Genomic DNA, 17,044 nt, shown 5'->3' with positions numbered 1-17,044 from the left:
ATCTCAAAGGTTGATTGTTGGAAAAGTGAGATTTGATTAATGAGATATGGTATCGGTGTTTCTCAAAATGTGGTCCTCTGACCCCTAGGGGTCCTTGAGACCCTTTCAGGGAACCCATGAAATCAAAGCTATTTATATAATAATATTAAGAAATCATTTGCCTTTTTAATTTTCCTTTTATACATATGCAGTGGAATTTTCCAGTGGCTGGCTACACAATATGTGATATGGGGACAGATTGAATTTAGAAGCAAATGTAAGAATCCAGCTAAAGCCAGACATTACAGAGATTTACAAAACTAAAAAACAATGCACACTTCTCTGATTTGTTCTTCTAGAAAGTAATTTTTCATAAAATCATTTATATGAGTATGTGATGGGTTAGTTATTATCATTTTCAAATAAAGTAATATGTATTTTAAGTTTTATCTTTTTTATGACTGATATAACCAACATAAGCAAAAGCTCCTTAGGGGTCCTTAATACCTTTTAAGAACTGAAAGAGGTTCTAAGACTAGAAAATTTGAGAACTGCTGATATATATGTAAGCACTATATAAATGTGTGGTAACATTGGTAGTTTATTAAGAAAATTTAGGCAGTTTAAACAAGCCAACATGCAGTCTTTCACTGCAGGCACTGATCGTTCGTGGTGCACACTGCACCTCCAGGGTAGGATGGCTTATTCTGAGGTACAGGGTGATCTCTGAACCATCTACAGTTGTCAGCAATTTCATGAGTCAGTCATGTGTCTACTTTTTTAGAGCGAGAGTTCAGAATTTTCACCATTTTCATATCCTCAGAAGATCCTAAAAGAAGCACAGCTCTAAATAAGAATTGCTTATGTCCCCTAGTCTCACTTTATCTCTGAGAAGAGGATCGATAAAGTGAAGGTGGGCACACCTGTGAGGAGATGCAGAGTGGTCCAAGACTCTCATGTCTGTGGCCTAGGCTTGGTGTCTCTTGATCTCTAGACTCTTTACTTCTCTGCTTGTGGAAAGGTGTTAGACTTGGGCTAGCTCCTCTAAGCACTTGGGAGAGAGGCATTCTCTCCATCGGTACCATGCCTTTGGTATCTTTCTGAGCTTCTTATACTTATTGTGGCAGGATGTGACAGGACATAAAGAACCAAGATCAGCCTATGGGCCAAAAAAGGCCCAGAGACTGGCTGGCGTCATCATGATCTGGGCACTGTACATGGAGACCAGGAGATAGTACTCAGAGTTTTAGAGTGCCAAAGCTGGAGTACTAACCAGAATTTGACCAGACTCCAGGCACTAGAACAACGATGTTCAGGAATCGGTACTCAGACTATTTCTGTCTCTGTCTTGGACACCCTCAGCACTGAGCAAGTAGTTGAGCGCTCATGGAATTACTGTTTCATGTTTCCTAGTTCAGTTTCTTAAGGTGTTTTTATTAACTCTAATTTAGCATCTCTTGAGTTAGTCATAATATTTAAGTATTCTTATGAAAATTTAAAATTATTCTAATTGTAGCTCACTGCCCCATATTATCATTTCTTGAAATTAATGTGAATGGAATATTCATATCTTAGATATTTATTTGTTCCATATTTCCCCAGTGTCACTTAATTTTTGGATTGAATATACATGTATACATTATAAAATTTTATGTATTCAGTGGGTAATTTCACAACATTCAGAGATCCATCTCTGTTTATTTAAAAATTGTAACTACAGAATACATACCTTATTCTGGGCATTTCGTTATATGAGTTAATGCTGTCGTGCACTTTATTGTTGCAACTATTTTCCTTGTTTGTTTCATTAAAAAATATAGTTTGATAAAATACTATTTTTTCAGGAAAAAATATGAAAAATGTATTGAATATCATTTATTCTAAACTAAAAGCCTCTGAAATGTTTAATTATGAAATTATATTTAAGGTTACTGACTAAGTGTAGATTTATAAAAAGAACATTTCTTTTTGGAATTGTTTGTGATATGAACATGTTTATATAAAGTAAATTTAATCAGTTAAATGTCTCCCTTTATTTTTGTTATAACTGTCACTTCTGGTTGGCAGTAACACAAAACTGTAAAAATGCTATCTACATGTTAGTAGCATCTTGTAAAAATTGGAATACCTTTAGTTTGATTAAACTCTGCTTCATTAGACTTTAATGTGCTGTATGTTATGTATTTCAGAAACTCCAGAAAGGAACTTAATGACATACGATTTGAGTTTACTCCAGGAAGAGGTGAGTTTTAATTGAAATTATTATTTTATTGCTACAAAGAACATTTCAGAAATTGATTGAGTGTATTTATAATTTGCTATTCAAAGATGCTTTCTCTAAAAATGAAGAAAGGAAGGAGGGTGGTAGAGAGAGAAGGAAGGACTTATCATAATTATAGGAAATCCAAACCTAACCACTACTGACTATATGAATTCCAGTGATATGCTGCACAGTGTGTGTGTGTATGTGTGCGCGCACGCGTGCGTGTGCGTGTGTGGACACACACCCACAAATTAATATATTAGCTCAACCATGAAAGGAATTACTGGCTTGGTAATGCAGGGCCTAACAGATTTTATGATGAGTGTAGTGAAAAGTATACAGCAGTCCTAATGAGAGTTGAGCAGCAAATAGTGACATCATGCAAAAATGTGACATACTTTGCCTCTATATTCAGTTCAGATTACACGAAGCCTGTGTTGGGGAATGTCCATGGCCTCTATTTGCTGCAGGCACCACTGATAAGCTGGGTAGGAGTGATGCCAGTCTTGCAGCTGAATGCAATTTTAGTAATGTAAATAATGTAAATAGTTATTAAAGGCCAGACTAGTTGCTTTTTCAGCTCCTGGATGCCTGGAAGTCATAGACCATGCCATATTTCTTGGCATCTTTATCACCCTGGCAAGAGCCTGGAATGCAGGAGAATTTCAAGTTATTTTGGTTTATTAATGGATAAGTAACATATGAACAGGCTTTGAAGATCACAAACTAGTTGTTCAACAAAAATCGTTATTTCTACTATTTAGTTTATAACCAAAACAACCTGGAGAAGTGAAAATCAGATGCTTATGCTAAGACTATAATTGTCTTCCCTGACCCCTGGTTTCAGATTCTTATGTACGTGGAAACAGTTTCGATGCCTATACTGAATATCTTTCTAAAATACATTAGTCTCTTATGTTTGAATATATTACCATGTAATATATTCAAATACTGTATTTATGTATTAGAGCTCCATGTAAATTTTGATTTGATTAAATAAATTGTATTTGCTAAAATTTTGCAAACTCTGAAGTACAAGACTTTCTAGCTTGGTATCTGGTCATTCGGTTAACTGCTTATCATCCTTGCTATTATATCTGTAAGAAAACAGAAACTCAAATGCTTACAGGAGCCAGAGTTAGTGGTGGGGAACATCAGGACACTAAAGAGTTTTGTTTAAATACATTCAAGTTCAGTTTTTAGAAAATACCGCTAGCCAAACAAAATATGTTCTTGGGCCACACATGGTCATAGACTCACTGGCACTGATCTCTAGTCCCCTGTACACACAAAGATTTAGCGATGTATTGTATATTTGAATTAAACTAACATATTAAGTACCTTTTATAAAATTTAAGTAAGGCCCTAAGGAATTTGCTGATTGATCTTTCTTTCTGGGATCATCCATCTTTGAGAATTTAGAGTCAGTCTGTGAAATTGTACAGTACCTGTTACTGTTATCAAAAAGCTATTTATTTTGTCACAATATAATAATATTGACCAGTCAATGCTGTGATAAAATCTAGTAATTATATAATGATTCAGGTACAGTAAGTAAAAGAACAGATTCTTATTTTAAGGTTTGTTCTTTTTATCTGATTATTTAAAATTGATGATGGTAAGAAAAATCAGTTTTAATTTAAAGAGCTAACAAAGAAATGAATTTCTGAGTGAAGAATTTTGGGGCATAAGACGGCCATATCAGCATTACCTGACCCTTTGTGCTGGCTTTGGCAGCCTCATTTGTCATAGTTAGATCACGAGTCTCTGCTTTTCTTGCTCAGACAAAATAGCATTGGCTTCTAGATGATAACTGACCTTCCCTGGGCAGCAAACACAGGCCCGTTGGTAGCGGAAACACGATGAATATATCGTCGTACCTCTGTGATTGCTGATGCTGTCTGCATTTCAGGCATTGTCTGTACCACATCTGCGCATGCACACTACAGGCCTACTGTCTGTGCTGTATATACACATAAACATGTATGTAAGGGTAGAATATGTAACACAAATGTATCCAATATTCTGGGTCCTCATTTGAGGGCAAGCCCTTTGTATTTATTACATTGCAGTATGCTCTAGAAATCATAAGCATATATGATTATTTAACTTGTTTACACATCAGGAATGTTAAACAGCTTAAGGAAAAACAAATTACCAATTACCTTCATGTTTCTGTTCTAAACGATTAGTGATGTATTTATTACTGTGTGCATATGGAGTAACTGCGTAATGGTGCACGCGCTAACACACACGCACAGATTATTTCCATTTTGGGCCAGCCAGCGTGACCTTTCTGATATCTTAATATGACTCATTTGGTACCCAGGAGTCTTGAAAATAGTAGGAGATACTATATGCTTTAATCACTTGTTGATGTCATCTGCTTTGGTACTGTTTGAGTACTAGCCCTCAATGTGGCTTTGATTATTCCATTTTCAACTACATTCTGTGGTTGTAGCTCCTTCCTTAAGTGTAAGATCTTACTGATGCTGTAGAGATGATGGTAACATTCAGATGCTTTAACTGATGATAAGTCAATAGAAATATAATGACTGTCTGCTGTGTGCCCTAGTAGACCCTTAAATCAATGCTCTTCTTCCTGAAGTTTCCAGTAGCATATAGGAAGATACAGATTGTGAGGCTAAATGTTCTAGCTCAGCAGTCCCCAACCTTTTTGGCACCAGGGACCGGTGCTCCTATGAGAATCTAATGCCTGATGATCCGAGGCGGAGCTGAGGTGGTGATGCTAGCACTGGGGAGCGGATGCAAATACAGATGACATTTCCCTCCCTCTCCTGCCGCTCACCTCCTGCTGTCCGTCCCGTTTCCTAACAGGCCACAAACTGGTACCAGTCTGTGGCTAGGGGTTGTGGACCACTGTTCTGACTTCATAAAGCTGAATCACATTCATAGTAGAGCCTTTCATTGTGCTACCCTAGGTTTCATGCTAAGGGATCATTTTATTCCTAAGAGAATTTTGTAAAGTGTTTTCGGACTTCTAGTAGTAAGGACAAGCCCCAAGATAAACCTACGTTATATGGAATTTTGTAGTTTAATAAGATTCCTATGTGTTTATTTTCCATGATCTAGTTATAGGTAAATTGTTTTACTTCATTCATTATGAAATGGAATGAGCGAAATGATAGAGTACCACAGTTTCTTGGAAGTACAAAGAATATACATGGGATCTCAAATTTTCATTAGAGATTTGGGAAATTGGGCCATATATGAAAGGGAGGAAGAGAATGTAAAAGAGCATAAGGTGCATCTCAGATCATCTTGGCTGCTCCATCATCACCATAGTTACCATTTATTGAGTAGTTACTATGTGTCAGACTTTAAAGCCCAAGAATTATGAAAGGTAATTGTATATCCAGTTACATGTTTGCATGCATGTGTGCATGCATGCACTCATGCCCAACACACAGTCACAAAGTCACCATATCTGAAATACAGATTAAGCAAGGAAACTCAGTCTATATTGAGGGCAGCCTTTGGCATAGCAAACTGTAATTCAATTTAGTTGCTTGTTTGATTAAGCAGGTTTACTTGCAAGTGCTCCCTAACTTCGGAAGATACTTACAGTCAAACATCCATCTAGGTCAGTGGTCTCCAACCTTTTTGTCACTGGGGACTGGTGCTCCTATGAGAATCTAATACCTAATGATCTGAGGTGGAGCTGAGGTGGTGATGTTAGCCCTGGGGAGTGGCTGCAAATACAAATGAAGCTTCGCTCACTTGTCGGCCACGCACCTGCTATGTGGCCCAGTTCCTAACACGCCACAGACCAGTATCTGTCTGCAGCCCGGAGGTTGGGCCCCTGATCTAGGTTGTTGTCAGCTACTGAGCCAGTTTCTTTTTATCCAGCTATGGTTCTGGATGTTTGTGAGAGTATCAGAAGGCCAGGGGTACCATGTCTTCCCCCTTGTAAAAATATAGAGGTTCATAATGCTCTTTTGGGCACATTGCAGTTTATCAATTTCTCTTTACAAGGTCTTCAAACAGACTGCTCACTATTATCATATTCATTTATAACCTTTCAATTAAGTAATTTCAGTCATGTTCACTTGCTACAGCCTGTTCAGTCCCATCTTTATGAGATTGCTAACTCCTGTCACTTACCATTGAGAACTTCATTCTTTTATTCAACCACATTTTCTAAGGGAATGAATCTGTCGCTATCAAATGACCAATGTCATGTTAAAGGAGTTTCTTAATAGCATACATTTAAATAACTCATCTTACTAGTCCAGTAAGCTCATTGGCTATTTGTACCAAATATAAGGTATATCATAAGCCTTCTCCATAAATTCTGACTCAGTAGCTACTGATAGAAAACAATTGATGATGCCTGGAATTGACCTTGGAAAGAAAGTAAAGCGGTGTCGTAGGGACCAGTTATGAGATAACCTCTAGAGGTGCATTTGAGGATTAATTCAGACAGTAGCCAAGGGCATTTGTTTCTTGCTTCACCAAAAATAAAATAATAATTTTGTATAACTTCTGTTGAATAAATAGCATGATGCAAACTGTACATGGCAAAATGTATTTCACATTGTTTCTGATTTTCCATCCTGAAAGAATCTGAATTGTTGAATTAAAACACATGCGGGTAAATTTTGTAAATGAAAAATACATAGTTTACTTTGTACTGGTTGCTGATTTTTATTTTTTGGTTACTAATACATATTCATTTCACATTTGGACAGATACGGCAGATGGCGTTTCTCAGGAGCTCTTCTCTGCTGGCTTGGTTGATGGTCATGATGTAGTTATAGGTAAATCATATTTTAGTATGCAGTGTCATTTGGTTTATATATCAGATGGATATGCATTTAGAAACAAAAATTTTCATAAAGGAATAATGTATTCATAGGTTTTTGAAAATTTCTTGTTGAATTCTCATCTTTTAAGTGAAGGAAGTATATTTGAGTCATATTTAATCTTCTTTTTTAAGAAGCTCTTAATGTAATTCTTATCCATTTATCTGGAGGCGATTTATCCAGTAAGGACCCTCATTTGTTAGAACTAAAGGGATCTAGACGTAAGATTCAAAGTCCATGATATGGTAAAAATAAGATGCTATAAATTCTATGCACCAAAGTATGGGAACCTCTGAGATCCTTTTATTAGAATTTCTCTGTTTTTTTTTTTTCCTTTGGACACAGTTCTAGTAAACTTAGAAATTAGTTTTTTCAACCCTTAGCAAGATTCCTCATAAAATCTTAAGATTGGACTTAAAAATCATTCAGGCCAGTTCTTTCATTGTGTAGACAAGGAGATTAATTCCTAAAGTGATTCAGTGGTTTGTCCAGGGCTATGCTGCCAGGTTGTGGCAGACCCACTTCACTTCGAGACTGTGGCTCTTCCTCCCACTTTTAGAATCAAAAGATAGCTGCATGGAGACCAGGGAGCCTGCTAGATAACAGGCATACTGAGAGGAGCAAGAAATGACTGGTGGCCTCCTGACAAGGCAAGGCAGGCAGAAAGGCTGTAAGAGGCAGACACCACCATCCAGCCTCGTTCTACCTAGGGCAAGAGTGAATAGCTTTGCATTCCTCAGCAAATTCGTAGTTATGAAGATTTTATAATTTAGTCTGTTACTGGATATTGATAATGATGACCCTAAGAAATCCAGATTAGTTAACATTATACAGTGTTAATTATGGCATTATGTTAATTAAGTTGTTAACTATAATATTATATTAGAGAAATGTGTAGTATGATAAAACTTTCTTCAAAAATATTTAAATCAAAACCAGTGCTTGAAATGACTTGGGCCCTGTAAATGATATGTTTTAACTAAGCATTACTTACTTGAAATAAGTCTTTCCTCAGTAATGTTAAGAGTATGTGACTGAGAGGGAGCTTGAGGCAAATATACTCACCCATTAGAATAATTTGTCCCTAGAAACTGTAATTTTGATAATTATAAAGTGAATTATTTTGTTTGAGTAACTGAGTTTTTAGTGGGAGATTAGCATTCTGACTAAAGAATCAATATCTAATATGTTGATATATAAACAGTATTTCATAAATATAAAAATACAAAAATAGCTTTATAGTTAGAATAAAGTTAATCTTTTTTCTATTGATTATATGTGTACACATTGATTTCACAAGGAAACTCTGATTCCTCTGCCAAGTGGTACACATCTAAGGAGAATTAGAGACATATTTTAAAGGAAAGTGTGTGTATCTCCTTTATAGCCTTTCAACTTTCCTTTAAAATCTTGTGAGATCTCATGGCCAATAGAGTTTTTAGCTAAGTTTTCTGAATAAATGTGAGGGGTAGCTAAGTAATAAGTTCAACTTTGGTATCTGTAAATTCCATATCAGAGTCTTTATGTTAATAGTTTCTAGATAAAATAATAGATGAAAGAATAAAAACTTCTTTTAAATGCCTGTTAATATCTCCTATTGGGCAAGAAGTTGAAGATCAAATAATCTTTTGATTTGAGTTGATCCTGGCAGGTGGTAGGGAACACGGAGATTAAAAGATTCATGAAAAGAGATTAAATTACATCTTCTTTCTAAGCATGATGTTGCTTCAGGCCTACAGTCAAATTTAGTGTAACTTCTTTTTTTGCCCCATACTCAACTAACTGTCTCTAAACTGGAGGATTTTTTGGTTGTTGAGTTGTTTTGTTGTGGTTGTTGTTTTTATTTTTTTATTAGAGTTGATATACAATATTATATCAGTTTCGGGTGTACAACATAGTGATTTAGTATTCATATGCCTCTTGTTGTGATCACAAGCCTAGAAACCATCCAAACCATCCATCACTGTACTACGATAGCATTTACTGTATTCCCTATGCTGTACATTACATCCCTGTGACTTATCTATTTTATAACTGGAAGTTTGTACCTCCTATTCCCCTTCACTTCTTCACCCATTTCCCCACCTGCCCCTTCCTTCTGGCAACCATCAGTTTGTTCTCTGTATCCATGAGTCTGTTTCTGTTTTATTTGTTCTTTTTTTTTTGGTTTAGATTCCACATATGAGTGAAGTGATACAGTCTTTGTCTTTGACTTATTTCACTTAGTGTAATACCCTCTAGGTTCATCAATGTTGCTGCAAATGGAAAGATTTCATTCTTTTTATGGCTGAGTAATATCCCATTATATATGTGTATATACACACACACACACACACCCCACATCTTCTTTATCCATTCATCTATCGAAAGACACCTAGATTGCTTCCAGATCTTGGCTATTATAAATAATGCTTCAGTGAACATAAGGGCGCATATATCTTTTTGAATTAGTTTTCTTGTTTTCTTTGGTTAAATATCTAGAAGTGGAATAGCTGGGTCATATGGTAGTTTAATTTTTTGAGGAACCTCCATACTGTTTTTCATAATGTCTGCCACAATTTACAATCTCACCAACAGCGCATGAAGTTTCCCTTTTCTCCACATTTTCGCCAACACTTATTTGTTGACTTTTGCTAATAGTCATTCTGACAGGTATAAGGCGATAGATAGCTCAATGTGGTTTTGATTTGCATTTACCTCATTAGTGATGTTGAGCATCTTTTCATATGTTTGTTGGCCATCTGTATGTTGTCTTTAAAGAAACGTCTATTCAAGTCTCCTGCCCATTTTTTAATCAGATTGTTTGTTTTTTTTGTTTGGTTGGTTTTCTTTTTTTTTTTTTTGCTATAGAGTTGTATGAGTTTTTAATATGCTTTGGGTATAAACCCCTTATTGGATATGTAATTTGCAAATATTTTCTCCCGTTCAGTAGGTTGTCTTTTTGTTTAGTTACTGTTTCCTTTGCTATGCAAAAGCTTTTTAGTTTGATGCAGAAATGTGTTGTATTAGTGTATTCTGTACACTAATAATGAACTCTTAAAGAGAAATTAAGAAAACCATTCCATTTACAATTGCATCAAAAAGAATAAAATACCTAGGAACAAATTTAACTAAGGGGGCGAACGACCTGTACTCTGAAAACTATAAGACACTGATGAAGACAACACAAATAAATGAAAGGATATACTTGGCTCATGGATTTGAAGAATTAATATCTTTAAAATGTCCATACCACTCAAAGCAATCTACAGGTTCAGTACAGTTCATATCAAAACATCATTGGTATTTTTCACAGAACTAAAACGAATAATCCTAAAATTTATATGGAACCACAAAAGACCTCGAATAGCCAAAGTAACCTTGAGAAAGAAGAACAAAGTTGGAGGTATCATCATCCTCTCTGATTTCAAACTATCCTACAAGGCTATAGTAATCAAAATAGTATGATACTCATACAAAAACCGACTCATAGGTCAATAGAACAGACTAGAGAGCCCAGAAATAAACGAACATTTACATGGTCAGTTAATATATGACAAAGGAGGCAAGAATATACAATGGGAAAATGACAATCTCTTCAGTAAATGTTGTGGGAAAACTGGACAGATACATGCAAAAAAATTGGACCACATTTTTACACTACACAAAAAATAAATTCAGAATGATTAAAGACATATATAAGACTTGAAACCATAAAACTTTAAAAAAACATAGGCAGTAAACTCTTTGACATCAGTCTTAGCAATATTTTCTTGGATATATCTCCCCAGGTAAATGTTTACAAAAGTAAACATTTTTTTTAAATGATTGTTGAGTTTTTTTGAAGGAGAGGAAAATTAAGGCGTACTTCACCGACAACTTCATGAGTGTGTTTTCATTATAGTACATAACCAGAAAGTTCTGTTTTTCCATGATTTAATTATTCATTCTTCCAATTTGTTTCATTTTGCTTTTCCTCTTCTTAGAGCTAAAGCGTAGAGTATTGGAATAAGATCAAGCATGTGCAGTTCCTCCTTATTTAGTAGCACTAAAAAGACCTTATAGGGACATCACACTTGAGTTACAAATGTTTGCATATTTTATTTGATCATCACATCAATTCTATAAGGTAGAGAGGACAGATTGTTTTTAGTCAGTATTTTATGGTTAAAAAAGGGAGGTCAAAATTTTCTGGAATATTGTGACTTGTCATGGTGCTTTAACTTGAATCTTGTGACTACAAGCCCTGAAACTCTATGTACAATTAATCTATTATCTTCAGCCTTGAAAAGTAGATTCAGATAAATCTAAATGATGGTAGTTTTTGTGTCTCCTGGGGAAAAAATTAGCTTGTCCTTACTTGATTTTTCTGCATCTGTAAATGATTTCTGTTTTAATTGTTGCCTTCTAGACAAACAGATAAAATATGTTTAATTCTGTCTCCTCTAACCTATCTCAGCAATTCTCTGCTTCCTCCTGTATCATCTATTTCCCTCTTACTGAAGTTGTCCCACCAGCATATGAATATATTTTTATTTCTCCCATCTTAAAAAAAAAAAATGTTCTGGAATTAGAAGTGGTAGTGGTTACACAACCTTCTGACTATACTAAAAACCAGTGAATTGTTCACCCTAAAAGGGTAAATTGTATGATATTGAATTATATCTCAGGAAAAGTAAGCCAGATCACATTAATGCTTTAGATGAAACTCTCTAATGGCTTTCCATCCCACATATCAGTGGCCTGCAAACCCCCACATGATCTGTCCCCTGTCACTTCTCAGACATCCTTTCTATCTTCTTCTCTTCCCCTTTGCTTGTTCTACCCCAACCACACTGGCTTCTGTACTTCCTATTCCTTCTGCCAGAATGTTCCTTCCCCGGGTACACTCGTGCATCTCCCAGTGTTTAAATACTGCCTCTCAAAGAGACTTTCCCCGACCAGCCTAGTTAAAATTGCAGCCCACCCCCAACTCTTTACCCCTCTTCCTTTATTACTTTACCTAGTCTCTCCCCATCTAATAGGCTGTATATTTCATATATGTATTTTGTCAACTATATTGGGTTTTCCCTTGAGAATACATTTCTTGAAGGTCAGGATTTTTATCTGTTGTTAACTGTTGTTCCTAGTGCCCAAAATGGTGCATTTCCCATACTAGGCACAACATAAACACTTGTTAGAGATAAACAAATTCCATTTTGAAACATACAGCTATCTCATAACATTTACTTTAAAAACAGAGACTATTTTGAGTATAATATTTTAAGAATCTTACTTTCGAAGGTGCAGATTTTAAGTAGCATTTTATAAATATGAAATGCATTTACTTGACAAAAGCTGTGCATGAAAAAATCCAATTTATCTTAGAACATTGGCATACAGAGGTTTGAATGATTCCTTATATGTGTATTTTTTTTAGCTTCCATAATATAAAACAGCTAACATTTAAATAGATTAAAAATCTTTTTTCCCCCATCAGAATTTTCACTTAAATTGGAATAAATGCTTAGGGCAACATGAAAAACCTGAAAAAAAGCAATAGTATATGTTCTGGAGCAGCGGATATTATGATGTTTACTATAATGTAGCAAACGTTACAAAAAAAATCTTCAGTACTTTGCTTCAGGATAATCTGCCTTTGGTGTGGAAACCTGTACAAAGCAAAGTTTGGACTGAAGAAGGACCCAGTGTAGTGACACTGAGTGATTGCTTTCATGCCGAAACAGAGCAGTGCAGAAATTAAATGCAGCTTTTCTAGACTGGTGGGGGTGGCTAAAAAAATTAATTTTTTTCCCATAAGTTCTTCTAGCTGGGCCAATAATCAAATTTACAGAGACAAATTAGCAGGAGAAAATGTCCCATATGAATGCATATTCAGGGAAGCCATAAGAAAGAGACCTGAAATGCGCTGGGCAGTTGAGGTTTCTATGCCATTATAGACAAAGGAGAAAAGGGAAGCAGGGGTCTGGGATTTCAGAGGGGAACTAGGCAATTTACAGGTAGCCAAGACTGAGCTGAACATGTGATAAACAAATTCCTGCTAGGCAATCCAGAAATAATGGGACCCTGTGGGGAATACAGCCCCTGCTTAGATCCTTCCTGTCTAATGCTAATGTGAATATGCTAAGATTCCTTTCCTGAGCAGGGCTTTCCATCTGAATCTCTTACGAGAGCGGGTAGGTCAAAAGGTTCTTTTGAGTCTTTCGTTTCTTAATACCCAGCTTAAAATCAATATCCCAAAAGACACATTTTGGAGAGGCAAACCGTTGGTCCCTTCAATTGAAATCATAAACCCACTTCAATTGTGTTTAAATGCAGTACTACCTGAGGCAAGAAGCAGGAGACGTTTTTAGGCCTTGTATAAAATGGTAACTGATAGGCTGGTAAGGCCTCCAGGGTGGATGTTGGTTTAAAAAAATAAGTTAACTTTGCAAGATGCACAACTTGGTGGTATGCATGTATAAATTTGCTTAGCTCGCCTGGCTGGGATGGCCGACAAATGGAAATAGACAAATCTGAGTCCCTATTCCAGTTGTTTCAAAGAGGGATCACAAAGATGACTGATATAGTGAGGCAGCAGAGAAACTTGTTTCCTTAGCCTGCTAGTGAAAAAACACCAATCACAAGTTTTCTCTGCAACAGAAGCACAAGGGAGAAAAACAAACAAACTCATGTACAAAAGACAACAAAGTTCTGAATTCTGTCCAGGCCTTGTGATACATATGTTTCAGTCTCTCTTGAATGAAAGTTAGAACCTTAGCCATAGAAAGACTACCTGTAGGTGTAGCCCATTTGCGTGGCCTGCTCACTAGCTCCCACACAGCTGCTGAGCTCGGCTCTGCAATGCCCCCGCCAGGGGCCTACTGAACATAGAAGAAGCCACTTGGCAGCTGCCTTCTGGAGAAGTGACTACCGACTGCTTTTTGCTGGTTTTTTTTATACTGCCATTTCCTGGCTTTGTAACAACATATCTCTATTTTTTTCTTTTAAGTGGAGTTTAGAACCAGATGTTGGAATTTCTGTTTCCTGAGAAGGGAGCTGTGTTTCCGCATTCGTTTGTATAATTTTCTTGTGATGGATTAGGAGCCTGGCTGACTAGTTATCACTGCACTAGAAGCTGATATCAGCTGTCCATATTCTCATAGACACTCTCGGTGGACTTTTTGTCACTGTTTTGGAACGATCTGAAATCATTCCTGCCCCAACAGTGCTGAGGGGCACCTTGGTTCTTTTCCCTAATGTAGTAAAGAATTACAGCTCAGTGAGATGTAGGAAGAGTAAGATTTATTAAAACTTCATTTTTAGGAGATGGGCCATACCAAAGAAGGCTGCAGCCCTATGGAATTCAGAAGGTAAAAAGACAAAAGATAGAGTAGCTCCAAGGGACGGGGTGAGTTATGGCAAGAGCTGTAACCTTGTAGAAGTGGGAGGTCTGTATTCTATTAGGGCACGATGGAAGGTTACAAGGGCGTTCCTAGATGATCGGCACATGACGTCCTTTTGATTGACATTTGGCTGTTATGACCCTGCCTACTGCGCATGTGGTTACTCAGAATTCATTCTGTTATAATTAGATTCATGAACTTCTGGCCATAGGCATGATATTATAATGATGGTATAATGAGGCTGGGGTGAAGAGAGGGTCAGAGCAGTTCTTACTGTGCAAGCATCTGGCCAGAATAAACCAACTGTAGGTTTATGGCCCTTCATTCCTTTGTTCCTCAGGATGCAGGGGTGGTTTATAACTATAAAGTGGGTATTCCAGGGAGGTCCTAAGGAAGGTCTCTGGGCTGGGCCTTCATTCCTTTGTTCCCCCATCACTCATGTCTGCCTGACTACCTAACATTTTGGCATACCATTCGTGTCCCTGGGGTGCTGTTTTCCTGCACATGGACAGCTCTGTTCAGCACCTGCCTACCCTTCAAGAGCCATTATAAATGCCACCGCCATGAAGCTTTCTCCAATGCTTACCCCTCCCTAACAAATTCTGGAGGACAGCTTTTCCTTGTCTTGAATGCCAGACAACTGTATTTTTACCATTTTTAGTGACATATGGCTTTCATCCTGCTGTACTTTCTGGTGCCTGTCCTCTCTGTGTGGAGATTGAGGGCACCTTTAGAGCAAGGCCTGTGTTCTATTTTATTGAATCTCTACCATACTTGTCACACATAGGCACTTAATAAATATGACTATGGATAAATGAATACATTTAATTTTGTTTGGCAAATTGAATACTGGAATAGTTCATGAATCGATTTGGACAATACAAATATTGTTGTACCCTCTCAAAATTGAAGAATAACTTATCGTGATTGATTTTTCTCTCTCTCTCTCTCTCTGCCGCTCTTCCCTTTTTCCTTCCTCTCTCCCTTCCTTCCTTGTTGACTTTCCACATGACCTTTGAGTCTTGCCTCTTGGGAAGGAACTGTAGTTGGTCTAGAAGGCTCCTGTCCTTTAGTGCTTACTGAGGTACAATGTTTTTCTCAAATACGGTCTGTGAGATGCCTGCATCAGAATCTTATCTTGGGTGCTTATAAAAAATACACACTTCTGGGTTCCAGCCTAGATTTACAAAATTTGGAGTCTGGGACATATAGTGTGGAAATTTGCATATTTAACAAGCATCCCAGGTGATTCTTATACACAATAGAATTTCATGGCCACTTCTTTAGTTTCTACTTGTAGTAACCTTTGGAAACTGTTTAGCTCATTTTATCATCTGTTTCTTCTTTCTGAGTTCACTAATTTCCTTTGCTTTTCTGCCTTACTTAATTCTCTTCTCTCTTTAGGAGTCTATTTTAAAATTGTGCCAGTTAACTTTTTAAATCTTGCTCATGTAAATGGTATAGATGTGCGGAAGAGCATCACTGGTATAAATTTTTACATGATGAGTCATTACAGTTTTTATTAATACTACCATTGCTGCTCAATGCTGTAGATCCTCCAGGTGGCCTTCGGCTTTTACATTTCTATATAATAGCAAAATATCTTTAGGCTTCAAAGTATACAGGCAACAGAATCTTTGCTCATTCCTGGTCATATGGTTGGATGTGTGAAGTGCTTTGTTCCCCCAGCTATAGTCAGGGATATTTAAGTCTGTTTGTTGTGAGGTGAGTGATCCGGGATTTATTGACTGGCAGTCCTCTTTTACAATGAAAGTGTTGGGAAAAAGTAAACATATTCTTTCTTATATTCAGTTCAATGATTGTGCTGTGTTGTTTACTGATGTCGAAATTCACTGAAAGAAAACTTTTGTTCACAAAATAGTGTCTCTATTACACAGTCATATGTACTATGATTTTAAAATTGTGACAGATAATAAAATAAAAAAAGAAAACTCCTTAAATTCTTTCTGGTTTTAGACAGGCTTGGGGTTAGTTGAATGATATCAATAAATACAGTTGAGTGATTCCTGATTAAAAGTTGTCTGTATGCTAATTTTAATAGTCTGGGGAACTAGGGACTAGAAGTGTCTTGGGAGTACTATACTGATTACTTTCCTTGTATATTTTTAACAGAAATAAATGTCAAACAGTTTTATATTGCACAGAGTTACCATTTTCAAAAATGTAACACTGCCAATTTGATTATAGCTCATTGTTTCTGGTTTCTCAGATATCTTCTTTTATTTAAAAAAAAATCTTTAGTGAAGTATTTATTCCCTAAATATGAAATTTTAATATTAATTTTAATATTAAAAATTAATATACAAAATTATTTTTAAATATTTGCAAATGATAGTCTGGACTGTCTAATATAAAAATACCATGCATGACTACCATTTCTGGATGAATTAAAATATTCAGTTCAGCACTTGAACTCTGGAGAGATGATAGAATCACAGTATTGCTGTTTGAATATCCAAAGACTTGTTTACTCAGTGGAATGCTGGGAACAAGGCCTGAGTAAATGTGCAAAGAGCTTGCTCTCTCTTGCCCCTATTGTCCTCTCTCCCTCCCTCTGTCCCCCACCCCCAGCATTAATATTAAAGTAATGG

General features: G+C 36.5%; 1 protein-coding gene across 1 annotated transcript in view; it reads left to right on the top strand.

Moving 5' to 3' along the window:
• STK39 (serine/threonine kinase 39) overlaps positions 1-17,044 on the top strand; it is a 264,879-nt gene that overhangs the window by 201,830 nt on the left and 46,005 nt on the right. The window contains exons 16-17 of the mRNA XM_039855814.1: positions 2,169-2,221; positions 6,955-7,023. Coding sequence (XP_039711748.1) covers positions 2,169-2,221; positions 6,955-7,023 — 122 coding nt within the window. The remainder of the gene's footprint in view (positions 1-2,168; positions 2,222-6,954; positions 7,024-17,044) is intronic.

The sequence above is a fragment of the Pteropus medius genome, unplaced genomic scaffold (assembly GCF_902729225.1).
Source record: "Pteropus medius unplaced genomic scaffold, Ma_sr-lr_union100, whole genome shotgun sequence".
In the NCBI taxonomy this organism is placed as follows: Eukaryota; Metazoa; Chordata; class Mammalia; order Chiroptera; family Pteropodidae; genus Pteropus; species Pteropus medius.
The sequence above is the reverse complement of the archived record's forward strand: the minus strand, read 5'-3'. Positions and strand labels throughout refer to the sequence as shown.